The sequence below is a fragment of the Parus major genome, chromosome 3 (genome assembly GCF_001522545.3).
Source record: "Parus major isolate Abel chromosome 3, Parus_major1.1, whole genome shotgun sequence".
NCBI lineage: Eukaryota > Metazoa > Chordata > Aves > Passeriformes > Paridae > Parus > Parus major.
Genome location: NC_031770.1, coordinates 22,733,030 through 22,748,743, shown reverse-complemented (window position 1 = coordinate 22,748,743; position 15,714 = coordinate 22,733,030). Strand labels below are relative to the sequence as shown.

At 43.5% G+C, this 15,714-nt stretch overlaps 1 protein-coding gene across 1 annotated transcript; it reads left to right on the top strand.

Annotated features, from left to right (window-relative positions):
- The first annotated feature begins 1,734 nt into the window (after nucleotides 1–1,734).
- On the top strand, nucleotides 1,735–15,699 carry PRPH2 (peripherin 2). The gene is made up of 3 exons (XM_033513313.1): nucleotides 1,735–4,621; nucleotides 7,333–7,579; nucleotides 12,805–15,699. The coding sequence occupies exons 1-3, from the start codon at nucleotides 4,041–4,043 to the stop codon at nucleotides 13,039–13,041; spliced, it is 1,065 nt and encodes a 354-aa protein (XP_033369204.1). The 5' UTR covers nucleotides 1,735–4,040; the 3' UTR covers nucleotides 13,042–15,699.
- Nucleotides 15,700–15,714: the final 15 nt, after the last annotated feature.

Below are 15,714 nucleotides of genomic sequence, written 5' to 3'. Positions count from 1 at the left end.
GTTTTCTGAACATGTTACACACCACCACATGAATGATGGCTGAAATTTTGGGAATTACCCAGAGCAAAACCACACCAAAACCCCCACAGTGTGCCCCAGCAAAGTGCAGGAACCACAGAGTCCAGCAGGTCAAATCACCCTTCCCAGGACTTACAACAATCCCAGCAGTGAATTTAGAACTCATCTCTGTTTCCAGCCTCAGAACCTGCAATCACCTCACATGCCACAAAAACAGGAGCCTACCAAGGGTAAGGAGGTAAAAAAAAAAAGTAATAAATCAGACTTTTCTCCACCTGATAATCGTACAGTAGTGAGGTACAGCATCTTTATCACATTGTTCCTCAGGAGTGTCCCTGTTCACACCACAGAGTTACAATTGAAAGCAAAACTGTAAGTGAGGCTACATGAGCAAACCTCTCTGCACAATAGCTTCCCATCAAAGGTAGAACCAGACATCGTTATTCTTCCAGTGAAATATAACCGCTCCTAGGGAAATGAAAGAAAAAAAAAGCCTCGGAAAGACACACATTTCATATCACAGAGCAGTGTGAAAGAAAGATTGGGCCAGGAAATTATTCTTTTTACCAACTGAGGGCACTTCCATAGTTTAGGCATATACGTATTTCATGTCTTGTATCCCTGAAGATGGAAAGATCAAGACTGGTTCAGGGCTGAGCACCAGACTGTTTAACAAATACCAGATTAAATTGTTTACATTCCTCTCTCTTAACTGGTAAACTTGTAGCTTACATGTAGGTTAGCAAGCATAGCTTTTTGGAAAGGTATCAATATTGTATATACTACACATTATAATTTTTAACTAGATTTTGAATTTAAGCAGATTCATGATGAGATCAATAATAATTTGAATATTTTATTCTACCATTTTTTCTGCAATATTGGCATATGAATTATACATTTGAATTTAATAGACAACCTCTGAAGAGACCATTAACTCAAACATTCTTGCAGCAATTAGCTTTTATCTGCTATGGGTCGATTTCAGCATTTTCTATTTGAAGTAGAAAGCGGTAGTAAGTGCCAAACTAAAGACGAATCCCAGCCAAGAAAAAGTTTTTTAAGAAAAGCAGATGCCAGGCAAAAAGAGTTTTCTTTTTTAAAATGTCCACACCCCAAAACACTTCTCGATGATCCCGATGATCTTCCTTTAGGCTGCTCTTTCAGGGACAGCCCTTGGCTGGCCGGTTTGTGCCGATGCTTTCCCAGGGTTTGTCACCTCCATGTCTGGGCTAATGAGGAAACACCCATTCCCACTTTTCCCTTTTAAAACTCCCAAGCATGGCGAATCAAGTTGATGGGTGGAGAAGTTTTTTCTACTTTATGTCCCCCGCTGTATTGAGCTATTGAGAACTACTTAAATAAACAGCACTTTTCCTAATCCAGGTTGTTTTGGTAGTGCTGATTGCTCTCACTGATGATTTTAGAGGTCCTACTCTGAGTCTCAAAGGAATAATTAGTAGGTGAGTGTCCCTTTCTGAATTTCAGGATTTTTACTGATCATCTCCCAGCTAACACTAGCAATTTAGCAGTGATTTATGTGCACCTCTCCCATTTCCTTTGTTTATATAAGGCAGAAGAGTAAATCTGGAGGGATCAGAGAGCCCTGAACCACATCCTGCATGTTCTACTTCAATTCTTTGACTCCTGAATTAGAGAAAATGCCGTAGTGTATACACTTACATGGTTTTGCTTCATCAGAATTATCATGGGTATCTAAATGTTAAATTATTAAGCTGACAAGTATTCAGATTCATCTATTCATCTGTGCTCTTGAATACGAAATTACCCTTGTCCAGAGTAGTACCAGGCTTACATCAGCTGTGGGCAGGAAGTATTTCACTGTATATCCTCATGACCTGCAGACCTGATACAGAATTCTTTTCCGCTTTAATTACAGTTTCACTGTCATCGCTGACAAGAAAGGAAATGATTTCAAGTTCCTTTATCTAGACTTAACTCCAGGCTGTCAGATAAATACGCTGAACCTTGAAAGAGACAGTGAAACACAACATGTGCTGCATTGGTTGTGGGATATTTTGCCAGGAGAGATGCTATTTCAGCACCAGGACTTATTGCACAAAAACATGAATAGGATCTCTTAAGAAGCAGCACTTCTCATCCACTTTAATGGCAAGAGGGAAGAATAGCCCCTGATGGGTAATCACCTTCCCTCTCTCGTCTTATACACTCTCTGTTCACCGGCAAGGGCAGCAGCAGTGCAACAACCAGGCTTGCTTTAGAAAAATCCCAGTTACTGGCTGCTCTCCAGCTCACTGCAATAGCACCAGGATGGGCTGGGAAAGGTCCACCACAAAAACCTGCTATTAGGACAGGAAGAAGTAGTTAGTTGCCTTTGTTCATACTGAAGGAACCTTCAGCGTTCCAGGATCATAAATGGTAACTGAGAAGCATCCAAGGTTCCACAGAGCTGCAGACAAACAAAATGCTATTTTTCAGTGCTTGGGCTTTTAAATTATCATCGTTATTATTTTTCACACTTGCCCTCTTCCTAGCAGATCCCTTTCGCTCTCTGTCCGGGAGGGCTGGTGGCCATGCTGTTGGCAGCCACTAGAGGATGCCCCCAGGGACTTGGGTGGTGGCAGCAGCAGGTCTGGTTGACAGGCAAGAGAGAATCCTCCCAGTTCCTCTTCTAGAGCTGCTCCTCTCTCCCCTGCAGCGCTAGTGCCCATACCCTCACACTCCTGCAGGAATATTTTCCATTGCTGGACGTTGCCTGAGGTTAATTTCACGTTGTGGTGACAGGCGGTGAGGCAGCGCAGGAATTTCCCAGTATCTCCAAACCCCTGTGAGGTGACTGGGAGATGATATTTCAAAGCAAGCAAAACTCCTCGAGCGGAGGAGCAAGTGAAAGCCCAGCACCTCTGCTTGTCTGACACAGCTGGCTGCTGCAAGGAGGAGGCTGCAGCCGCAGGAGGGGGTCGTGCCCTCCTTTCTGCCCACTCCAGCGTGAAAGCAGAGCCGACTGCAGGTCCTTCACCAGAGCCTGAGGACCCCCGGGATGCCTCCCTTGCACTCAAATACAACATCCCCAGGGTCCCTCTCCAGCTGCTGAGTTGAATATTCCTCCCTGGTGTAAACTCCGGGGTGAGTCTCCTTGGGCAGCCCTGCTCGCCTCTCTGGTCTGGTGATTATCCAGTAAGCTGCTCATGCCAGCTCAGTTTTTATTAAAGCATCTATAGATTTCAGCCCAGGGTTTATTTATTGAGTTTCTCTGCACTCTTCCTTTCTCCTGCTCTCCTGCCAAGACTCAGAGATATGGTGCAAGCCCTGGAAGTAAATAGAAAATGCCAAGCTTAGCTTTTTTTAGGTCACTGTAAACTACACGCTTATCTGCTTTCAGAATACATAAGCCACAGGATGTCATCTCCAGTCAGCACAGAAGGATAAGGACTAGAACGTGGGTTTGGCTGTAGATATGAATATATCGGGATCACGGTGGGGAAGTGTATGTTTGTATACAAGCAGACTTTTTTAATCCAGAGCCCTCTTCCTTTTCCTCAAAGTTTCTGAATTCTTCTGGCAACAAAGATCTTTTTATATCTCTGGGGTTTCATATTCCACCCATCAGCCTATCATAGGAGAGCACAAATCTACTAAATAGTAAAATGAGGGATTACTTCCACTCATCTGTTGACAGACATTTCTCCAAATTGGATCAAATGATTAAAGGTATTAGAATGACGTCTTGAAGATCCAGATCAAATCATTTGAAACCTTGAGAGTGTTTCTCCTTTGCTTGGAAGAAACCACCAGAAATAGTTGTAGGTGCTAATTGGCCATTATTCTCACTAATGTGAAATTGTTAGCTGGGACCTTTGAATATTTTACTTATTTGAATCCTAACCAGGGAACTTCAAGATGGAAGGACCGTGCAGCGGCTCACTTCCCGATGTGCCGTTCGGGATCTCTTCCAACGCCTGAATGGTTCTTCCTCAAGTTGCTTACGCTGAGAAGAGGGGTCCAGGCTGTGAAATCTTCCAACATCTCCCACCACAAAGATGGCACTGCTGAAAGTCAAATTCAATCAGAAGAAACGGGTAAAACTAGCGCAGGGACTATGGCTCATGAACTGGTTTTCGGTGTTTGCTGGAATCCTTGTTTTTAGCATGGGATTGTTCCTCAAAATTGAGCTCCGGAAGCGAAGCGAAGTGATGGACAATTCTGAAAGCCACTTTGTGCCCAATTCTTTGATATTGATGGGTATATTATCCTGCGCCTTCAATGGTTTTGCTGGAAAAATTTGTTACGATTCTCTGGATCCCGCTAAATTTGCCAAGTGGAAGCCTTTGCTAAAACCTTACCTGGCACTGTGCTGCGTCTTTAACATGCTCATTTTCTTCGTTGCTCTGATTTGCTTTCTCATGCGGGGCTCCCTGGACAGCACCCTGGCCCAGGGGCTGAAGAACGGCATGAAGTTCTACCGGGACACGGACACCCCCGGAAGATGCTTCATGAAGAAGACCATCGACATGCTCCAGATTGAGTTCAAGTGCTGTGGCAACAACGGCTACAAAGATTGGTTTGAAATCCAGTGGATCAGCAACAGATATCTGGACTTCAGCTCCAAAGAAGTGAAAGAGTAAGTGACTTGGTGGGGTTTGTATCACGTAGTATCGATCTTTGATCGATATTTTCCTCAAGTGCCAACAGGCACTGACTGGAAAGGGGTTTGTGTAAAATGGGTTCCTGTGTAATAAAGCATCCCAAATGACCAGCTAGAGTGCTTCCTCCCCTGACAAATTCTTCCAAAGTCATCCAGAACATAAAATAATAAGCACCAAAATACAATTCCCACTCTTACTTGATGTGATGTAAACAGACTTAATAGTTTTTACTGTCTTTTACTGCTTTATTAAACCCATTACCTTGAGCCACACTCCCAAAATCAACAGGAAAGTATCAGAACTTTACTAATCCTTAAGCAGATGTCAATGTGATTTATTAATTTCCTAAAAAAAGAATTCTCTGGAGGAGATATACTGTTGATACTGCTTTTAAAACTCCACTTAGATATTGGCAGCTAACCAGCCGCATGGAAATAAATAGAGGCAGTAACTCTTTGCCAATAACTCATGTGTTTTAGATCCTTGAGATTTAGAGTTTTATTTTTATATTCACTCAATGGATTGCTTCTGTGCTGTGATAATACTGAGCATCAGTTGATGTCCCTAGCTTTATACAGTGGCCCCTATAGCCATATGTATTTAAGTTCTGTCCTGTGCCTAATTTTTTTAAATCTCACATGAAAGCAGCACTAGTGTACTGTTTCTATACAAGCCAGACCAGGTTGTTGACCAGAAACACCTTAATGGCTTTGATGTCAGTGCCCAAAGAGGCAGTAATCCCAAAATCAGGTTAGGTTCAGTAAGCTCAAGCAGAAAATAAACATGAGAACAAAATGAACCTTTGAAATTAAAAAAATACCATTAGGCATAAATACCCAAAACCTTTTTAAAAATTAAGCACCAAGGAAAGAGATGGTTTTTCTGGGTTCTTTGGGAACATCATTCATTATCGTTTTTGCTCTGTGGTTGCATAATGGGTCCTGTAAACTGGAAGCAATCTGCCTTTTAAATATACTGCCTGTATTAAAAATGTCTGAATAATTTGGAAAATAAGCTTTGTGTATCTCTTGGAATCTCGTGGGATCCCTGCCTGATGGTGTAAATGGTATTTCACTTGTGTGTGTCTCTCTGCATGTTCTTTTTACACGTTGGGTGGTCTGGTTGTTTTTGCAGTTCTGAATGAGGACTTTTTAGTGAAAACTGTTACAGTTTTAATCGGTTGCACTGTGGGGTGTTCTAACAAATACATTCACTATTGAGTAAGGAGGTGTTCCCATTGCAAAGGTATGCCCGTGGGTATAAATAACTACTTGAAAAAACCTTGCCAGCATTATATGGAGATTTGAGAGCTGTAACTTAATCCAGCAGCAGTAGAAGGGCAATGCACAGAGGGAAAACAAGGTTATACTGTCCTTAATAACTGATGCCTTGTTTGGGACTGAGACTCAAGGTAATTTCTTTGTACTACTGAGGCAGGAAATAGGGCATTAAAAATCTACAAGTGGGTTTTAGTGAATTCAAGGTTTGTACCATATGGTGGTGCACAATCTCTGCCCCTGTCCTGGTGGGATAGTCTGGCCCTTTGAAACCAATAGTAAAGTTCTCCTTAGTTCCAAGGCAGGTGGGAGTCTGTTCCCCACAATGGGATTTTTATATTATTTGTAGACCAAAGGCTTGATCCAATATCCAATCTCTCTGAAACTGGTGGAGCACTTACACATGAATGGGAATTAGACCAAATCCAGAGCACACTTTACATTTAGAGAGAAAACCTCAACTGCGTTTGCTGTTTAGATATATTTAGGTCATGACTGTAAAGCAGAATTTCCCTTCACTAGGCTGTTGGAATCACCTCTCTCTCTATGACAATTTTAAAATATCCATATAGAAAGTTACAAGTGACACTCAGATTTTTTTTTCACCTCTCTACACCACTCGGACCCTCCATTCTATGATTTTCTAAGCAAAATGGCCTGTTTTAAAATGGCAGTCCTTTTATTATAGTCTTTTTGCAGAGTCAGTGGAACTATTTGCCTTCTACGTTATCTTGCATCTAAATATCTCCTAAGACAGCAGACTAAATGACTGTTTACAGAGAACAACCACAGTGTCAGATGAACAATAGCTGGGGAGCTTCTCTGCAAGGACTTTGGAAATTTTGCAACATCCTGTTGCTGAAGCACATTTCATGTTTTCAATACTGGCTACCTTCCCAAGCCAAGAATAAATGCACATCCCCTCCCTGGAGCTATTATCATCAACAAGAAGCTATTTGGTTTGCTGGATCAATGCTCTAGCTGGATGTAGTGGGTTCTAAGGCTGTTCTGAGTTCTTTTCCAAGTTCAAGTCAGCTCCAACACCCTTCCCTCCTAACTATGCTGTGATCACCCTTTTATTACTGCCCCTCCTGAATTCTCTCAGCCATTTGCTTTTGTTAAAAATTAATTTCTTTGAAGAAGTGACCCGAGAGCATGGATTTCCACCAGGAATTAATTACAGACTCAGTGTAGCCTTGACATAGAAACAGATTTTGGAGAGAAAGGACACCCTGGATAAACACCACTGTGTGAACAAGGGGACGCGGAGAAAAGGCCGGTGAAAAAATCCTCCTTGCCTTTGCTTTCCTTCCTCGTGCAGATTTGCTCGTGGATATTTCTGTGTGTGTCTGTGTGTCTGTCTGTGTGTGTGTGTGTATATTCACGCTCCCTTCTGCCCTTGCCTGTAGCCGGATCAAAAGCAACGTGGACGGGAGGTACCTGGTGGATGGCGTCCCCTTCAGCTGCTGCAACCCCAGCTCCCCCAGGCCCTGCATCCAGTACCAGGTCACCAACAACTCTGCCCACTACAGCTATGACTACCAAACCGAGGAGCTCAACCTGTGGCGCCGCGGCTGCCGGGAAGCGCTCCTGAACTACTACAGCGGCATGATGAGCTCCATGGGCGCCGTCATCCTCCTCGTCTGGCTCTTTGAGGTAACCCTCTCCCCTCAGACACACTTCAGTGAAGTGCCAGCTCTGCAGGAGCGGGGCACTTTTCAACGTGGGCTTCTGAGTGAAAATCAAATCAATTTAAAATAAATTTCCCCATTGTTTGGCTGAGAAAATATCTAATAGCTGAGTAGGGTCTGAAAGGTCCCAGGCTGGAAACAGAGGTGGAGAGGCCAGAGCCTCCAGTATTCCAGAACAAGAGGGGAAAAAGGGTGTGATTTTCTGTCAAAGGCAAGGTGCTGAGCAGGGAAGAGAGCACAAGGGCTCTGCTGTCCAGATGCATTAATTTTACATGTGTCACCATTTGTGGGGAATGAGAAATACAAAAAAGCAGCACATCAAAAAGATACGACAGTAATTATTGAGACAGAAAGCACAGTTAAAAGGTTTACACGCTGAACAAAATAAGGCTTTAAGCCGCACACAGTGGAACAATTTTAAGGCAGTGTGTGAACCTTCATCAGTTCCACCAAGTTATTTGTCAGAAAAAGTGGTTTAGGTGGAGCAGATGGATTAAATTTATTTTATCGTGCTTCCCAAAACCATGACGCTAACGCAAACAGATGCCAACAATGCCCAGGGCAGGTGTCTGTGGGCACCATAACCCAAAGTGCAGCTTGTCTGATAAAATAGTGTCCATGCAATGTGATGAATCTCCTGACTCTGGGAGATGGCCAGTTTTCTGGCCAGGGTGTTTAATCAACACTAATGCTCGGGGAGTGTGGGCTGGCAGTGTCACAAGGGCTGGAACGTGAGGTGCTGGATGTGGAGATCAGGCAGCACCTGCTGGTAAAACGGAGGGTGCAGCTCCCTGGGGTGCAGCAGATCCTTTCCTATCCTTGGAATGGTTGCTGCATATGGCATTGCCTATTTTAAATGATTTAGCTGCCTTTTAAAAAATTTAGATGCATGCAAAGTAAAAAAAAACATGAGTTACATTTTGATACAAGCACTGGCCTACAGCCTTCCAAGAATGAAGATGCTTTTTAGAAAATAAACACCTACCTAAATCTGTGAACTGAAAAAAGAAGTATCATTAAGTTACTCCATGTTGCATTGTTTTAAAAATAACTGCTCTGAACTGCAGAGAAATGTATTAACTCTTTGCACTGTTATTCTGGTAAGAAAAGTAAGAGAAGGTCTTTATTTTAGCCCAGATTCAAGTGCAGAGCTCTTAAAGAGAGGGGAAATTTAATTGTATTTGAAAGTCAAAGAAATTCAAAAACTCAGGGGAAAAATGCACAAAAATACCAATGGCTGCTGCAAAAAATCATGACTAGGAGCCAGTAAGATACCTCCACTAACTTGCAAGAGATTAATGACTGTGATATGTTAACATTAATAGCAGTGATAAAAATGCAGTATTTTATGTCTAACTCTTCAAAGTACAACTGGGTATTTTTTTCAACCTGTGGCATAATGAGAAATAAGAGCTTCTCTTCTTTCCTTTGCCTTTTTCAAAATAGTAGGTGAGACTTTTTTTCAGGCAATCAGAGGACTTTCAGGGCAAAACTTGAAAGAAACAACACTATTCTGGGTTACAATAACTTGCCCTCCTGAATATTTATTACAATATTCTACCATAAAGGGCCCAGATTTGGGTCTGAAATTCCCTTTGCTTTTACGGCAAACTTTGAAGAGAGCATGCAAAGCAGGAAACAGACATTAATTTTGTCTCCCTTGAAATATAACCACTTCCTTTATATTCCAGTCAAGATAGGAAACAATTTTATTCTGAGCAGGAGGGCAGCAGAGGTTCCAACTCTTGGCCAAGGTAAGTATGGGTCTGAGCAGGGTGAGCCCAGGGGCAGTGGTTGTGCTGGCTCTGTGCTTGGCATTTTCCACTCTGACTGGGAAGTCACAGAAAGGTGCCAAAGCAAAATCCTGGGTTGCTTTACACCTGCAGCCACTGTGGACTCAAACCAGGTACTTCTCCAGCAAAGCCCTTCAGGGGACTGTGGATGACTCTTCCAGCTGGGTTGCTGGAATTGCAGTGTGGGAAGGGGGAGAGAACATGGAGGGAAATACTAATCACAGCTGTTATTCTGAGCTTCGAAAGAAAAAGGTAACATGCCAAACAGGTGCAGGGACCTCAGGGAAGGCCATTCCTTTTTATATTAGGCACAAGGAAGAACAAACCAATTTTGAAACATCAAAACTTCTATTTGAAAAGAGTGCTAATATCTAGAAGCTGCTTTTCCTAACAAAAGCTGTGGGCTTCCCATGTGTGACAACCAGTCATGAGGATGACAAAAAAAGATCACACTCTGCTCTGGCTAAGCCGCCTCAGGCTAAACCCTGGCCAACAGATGGGCTTCGCTGCAGAAGGTCAAGAAGAGCAAGCCTGGATGTCTTCTTGACCTGCCTCAGGCAGCAAAGAGGAAAAGAGAGGTTCGAGGGTGCCCTGAATAAAGCATTTCAAAAGGAAAAGAGGGCTGAGGCTGGTTCCTGAGATGCTCCAGGTCCTCCACTTGTGCAGACATGTGGATCTCAATAGCTCACAGTTGCCACAACAGCCAAGACCCTGGGATTCACCTCACATGTGCCACAGACTGGACGGGGGCTGAGCTCCAGGAGAGCACTGAGACATTAACAGGAGGCATGTTGCATGTCCTGTGTTGGACTAAACTCCCTGATGCTTTCACAGTAGGAGTGAATTTCTGGTGATCTCCAAAACGAACCCACAGGAAGCAGGGACCCTCCAGATGGACACAGTTTGCTGTGTTGGCCCAGCTGGAGAGGCTGAGCATGTTGTGGTGCAGAGCATCCACCAGCCCAGCCTGCACAGCCCTAGCCCTGGAGAAACACTGTGGCTGTGTTCTTCCCCGCACTTTAAAGCTGCTGTTAAATGACAAGAGTTACCATGACAGCCATGACAGGGAAATCATCCCTCAGCAAGACTGGCCTCACTCCGGGGCTCTGACACCCCAGCCTTCTATTCTGGATTGTGGTTAAGCTCAAATCTACAACTCACAGACTGGTTAAGGCTGGAGGTTTAGCTGTGGCCTCACCAGGGCTCAGCAGAGGGGAAGAAGGCTCACATTCCTCAGCCTGGTGGCAATTATTCATCTAATGCAGGCAAGGATACCATTTTCCCACTTTGCCACAAGGGCACATTGTTGACTGACGGACAGCTTGGTGTCATCCAGAGCACCAAGGCCCTTTGCTGCCAAGCTGCTGCCAGCCAGCCACCCCCAGCACATAGCGGTGCATGGGGTTATGCCTTCCCTGGTGCAAGACTTCAGCTAAACTGGTGGTCCTAGACTCTCTGTGATCATATAGGAGATAGATTAATTTACCAGATACTTGTCTCAAACTTCCTGGGCTCTCTTCTCATCTGGCAGAGAAGGCAGGCTCAGGTCAGTGGAGGTGATGAGAGCCCAGACATTTTGCATTGCTTTTAAGGAATCTCAGCTTCAGGGATTCAAAATCTTGCTTAGAAAGGTTTTTAAGAAAACAAAGTCTTAAACTGAAAGAAAAGGTCACAAAATCTCATCCAAGGACAGGTCAGATGCTCAATGCTGCACAAGCACCTTCCTTTTTAAAAGCATGATAATATTTAGTGACTTAGAGCCATCCAGGAAGCCAGTCCCCCTACTTTGGCTGTCAAAGAATGGCACTTGGAAAGTCAATCACAAAACAAAGCTCCTCCTTGCTGACATGCAGCAAGGTAGCACAAGTAGAGAGCAACGTGGAGGCCATTTCCTGCACCCAGACCTGTTCATCTGCATCCCAACAGCCGTTGATTTCAAGGATATCAGCCCCATGAGTGAGAGCAGCAGAGGAACTCAGAGGGAAGATGTCAAAGGCTTTAAATCCCAAGACTAACGTGATGGGATTTGTCACTTGTGACTTTTACAGAGTAGTGCTTTAACTGATTTAAGTCATCATATTATTGGCTAGATGAGACTATTTCCAGACCCAGAGCCACTAGAAACTTCCTTAGTGACCGAAGTGTGGTGAGTCATACATTCCCGTGTTAAGCAGTATGAACATTTGCCTTTGGATATGGAAGTATTTGATGAAACTTGTTTGTTTTACCAATGTTTTTCCCTTTCTGATCTTGAGTGAAGGCAGAGAAATATGAACATCTGCAAATTTTGAGAGCAGCCAAGTGTAGCTTTAGTCTTCCAAGAGTTTGGAGACATTGATCAAACACAAGTAGGGTGACACAGTGGACAGGCTGATGAAGCACATGCTTGGGAAGTCCCTCAAGTCCAAAAGCCAGAGGTGAATTCTGTCATTGGCCTTGCCATGTGGCTGAATCCCAACCTCAAATCTGCCAGCCTCTTTGCCATCAGGGTTGAGGAAGACCAAAGATAGTTCCTTGGGCAATTGGATAAGGTGATGGAGGCATCATACTTCCCTTAGGGAACAAATCCTATGAGGTCCCTGACAGCAGTAGGTGTTCTCCAGCTGAGCTTTATCCAGCATGTGAAGGAGCAAACCAATCTTACTGCTGCCCCATCCCAACCACCAGCGTCACCAGGCTGGCTCTTCTGGGAGCTGCTCTTCTGTCTTCTACTTCACTCATCAATCACTTTTCTTCATAAGCACCACAAGGGTGAGGTCAGATTCTTGTGAATGGTCTTAGAAGGCAGGAGACTGGCTAAAAACCCACTTTCTCTCTGGGGGCAGGTGCAGGGTGTTGCCAGTGTCAGTGGTGTTAGTACAGTAGAAAAAGTCTCAGGGCTGCTAGGACTAGGTAATATTTAATCAGAAATATGGATTTGCTTTAGATGGAACCAGGGAGAGATCACCTGCTGCCTTGGTTTCCTTATTTTCACATACCAATGTTAAAGCAAAATCAGAAATCTGAAGCAGACAAACTAATGGCTCAAATCCTAACACTGCTCTGTTCTGCAGAGATGCTGATTCATTAATATCTCATTGATCAGCTTAATATACTCACCAAATATATTAAAGTCAATGCAGAGTCAAAATATTTAGTTAAAACTAAGTGGGTGGTGGCCAAGGATGGTGTTGCACATCCAGCCTTGTAGACACCCAGTGCACAGCAGCCGGGGATGCATTAAAACCTCCCGGAAGGCACCGACACTGACAGGGCACATGGAGAGGCCCCTTGGCCCCTCAGAGCTGCTGCTGACTCCAGCAGCCCAGGCTGCCCACAGCAGGGGACAGTGAGGGTGACAGGACGGGAGTGTCCAGGCCTGGCTGACGCACTCTGCCTTTCCCGTTGCCTGGCACAGATGTCGGTGATGGTTGGCTTGCGCCTCCTGCACACCTCCCTGGAAAGCATTGCCAATCCCGAAGACCCCGAATGTGAAAGCGAAGGGTGGGTCCTGGAGAACAGCCTGAAGGACACTTTCAAATCCGCGCTGGAGAATTTGAAAAAGCTGGGTAAGTTCAACCAGGTGGAAGCAGGAGCCGAAGGGGCCGAAGGAGAGGAAGGTGGGAAGACGCCAGCCATCACAACAGTCAGTTGAGCTGCTCATTGAGGTGGACTTTTTCTCAGAGAAAAATAACACAAACTGAGAATTGTGAATATATCTACATTTTAAAAAGCTATGTATCAACCACCAGAATACACATTTCTACGCATGTTCACTTTTGTACATGGGAGCATACAACATAGTGCACCTTGGGATAAAACACTTATCCACAATGTGACTACACCACATCCATATCCTTTTGGGAATACGACCCCAACTAGGACTTGCAATATTCACGTGTTCCCTTATCAGAGACAGTTAGTTTAAGAAAAAAAAAAAAATTGAAAAAAAAAGATTGCTGGCATCACATGGTGATCCAGTCCATCTTATTTTGAAATTAAAAGTGGAATTTGAAAAGTTAATATTTCTTTGTTTAAGCTGTTTCATCAGCATACTTTCTGTACTTCAGCTTTTAAGGACAAACAGATTGAATTTCTGGAGAGTAACATGATAGAATTCAAAGAAAGAAGGATTTCCAGAATTGTATATAACTTAGTATACAGGTATTTTGACAAACCTCTCATATGTGATTTTTGTTAATGTGCTAAGCAATGGTATTTTCTGCTGTATTCTTAAGATGTACATAGAACAAAATGCAAACCTATGCTGAGAATTTATGTACTAAGCAAAAATTGTAATTTAATGAAGCAGCCAAGCATCGTAAAAACAACATTCAGGTAAGATTCAGGGGGTTTGTTTCTCAGGATTTTTTTGCAGACTGTATATCTTGAATGTATGTGTTGTAGACTTATGCTTCACCTTGTATTTAAATTCTTCACAGAAGCTTAGAAGATTCATCTTTTAGTGGGTGGAATCCAGGCTATGAGCACGTGCCAGTTATGGTTACTCTGGACATTTTACAGAGTATGTAATCTCATAACTTGCTCCAGAATATTCAAGCCCAACTATTTTTAAGACAAGAAAAAGACAAACCCAAATCCAGACAGGCCACCTAGAATTCACACTTTAAACGTTTTCCAGGGGCCTAGAAAATGGATACTATTTGTTCATAAGTACGTCAAGCCTCACCCTTTCAGGCCAGGGAAAACTAAGTTTAAATCAATCCCCAATGTACAAATTTTACTTTGTCAGTGAGGCAGTATTCCTCATCATATCTTTTAAATCAAAAGGAAGGCACATTTTGCATATGCTGCATCTCTCCAAAGCTAGTGTCATAGCTGGAGGATCCTGTTTTCAAGTTGGAATAAAATACGGAGTTTGCTGTGGTGTGCAGCCTCTAATAGGGGAACGGAGCATCATCTTGAGTTTATTTTCAGCTGCCAGATAATTTCAGCTAAAGGGAAAGAAACCCAAGAGAGCAAGCCCCAGCCCCCTGTGCTGAGATTGCAGACACCTCAGTCCCTCTCTGCAAGCCAGGCACCACACTTATTCTTACCCTCTGCATCTCGGGGCTGTACCTGGGAGAGGTTTCTCAGTGGGTCCCTTCCCCCTTGCTGGTGGCCAGCCCTCAGAGGGAGCAGCGTTTGCAGCTGCATCACCATTGCACAGCCCACTGGTTTTCATTCTTCAGCACTTGTGCACTTGCCCCAGCAGCACTCAGCTCCTCCAGCTTCTGTCCAAATTCTTTCTAGGATGGACAGATCAGTTCAAGGCAGGACAAGCAGGATGTGTCTGAACATCAAGCCGCAGTTTCCATCTCAGTGCCCAGGCTGTTTCAGGCCACCTACACATAAGGTTTGATTTTGACAGGTGTCTGTGGTGTCCTTTCACTTTCTCAAAGCTGGTCAAAACTTTCAACTTTAGTTATGATCATGAATTTAGTTACAATAATGAATTAAAAAGTCACTCTCATGTGCGTAAGACTAGGACAAGGGCACTGACAAAAGGCCAACTTGCTACTCACCACAGCCTATCGTCTCTTGCTCTGCTGAGGGACAAAACTGTACGAGCCAGAGCAGCTCCTCCCTGCTCAGTAGGAAGTCACTGGGGCCAGCTGCCCCCCTCAGAGAAGAACAGGATTGTGGATGGCACACGATGTGGCCACATGTACCAGAGAAGAGCTTTTCAGAGGAGTCACATGTGGATAGGAGCTGCGTTACAAGGATTAATTACAGTCTTTCCTTGGGAGGTTTCAGCAAGCTGTGATCTCTACCAGTTATTTGACTAGACTGACTTTTCAAAGATATCTAGATTTATTGCTGCACTAGAAATCTGGCTTAGGCCATTAATTTAGACAGGACTCTCCAATTATTCGTGGTCTCTATTTTTTTTATCAGATTATTATTGCTAAAGCAACATAACAAATTTTAAATACTGGAGAAGCCAGTTCCCAGAACAATGGTATCAGGCAGGTAAAGAGACCATCTGAGACAGGTTTATGAAGCACAGTACTGGAACCAGGGAACAAAGAATATGGGCTAATGCTGTCTAAAAGCCTCCTGGTTGATGAAGATCTTTGTGACATCTTATGATTACCACAAGATTGTAATACGACTGCTTTGTACAATATTACATGTAATATATCACGTGTCCAATCTTACACATACTTACTTGTGAAACCGCAAATGCTGTTCTAGATAAAGATATTTCTGCTGACTGTAAATGTAAATTTAGCTATTAAAATGTTATTGCAAGTAAAGATCTCTTTAAAAAAATGTTTAAATATATACAATTTAATACAGATTTCTTTAATTTGCATTACTGCTT

What these genes read in the sequence shown, in the direction of transcription:
- PRPH2 (XM_033513313.1), top strand. Translation starts at nt 4,041, where the DNA reads ATGGCACTGCTGAAAGTCAAATTCAATCAGAAGAAACGGGTAAAACTA. An exon ending in AGCTCCAAAGAAGTGAAAGA is followed by an intron (nt 4,622 to 7,332) that starts GTAAGTGACTTG and finishes CCTTGCCTGTAG; the next exon opens with CCGGATCAAAAGCAACGTGG. An exon ending in TCCTCGTCTGGCTCTTTGAG is followed by an intron (nt 7,580 to 12,804) that starts GTAACCCTCTCC and finishes TGCCTGGCACAG; the next exon opens with ATGTCGGTGATGGTTGGCTT.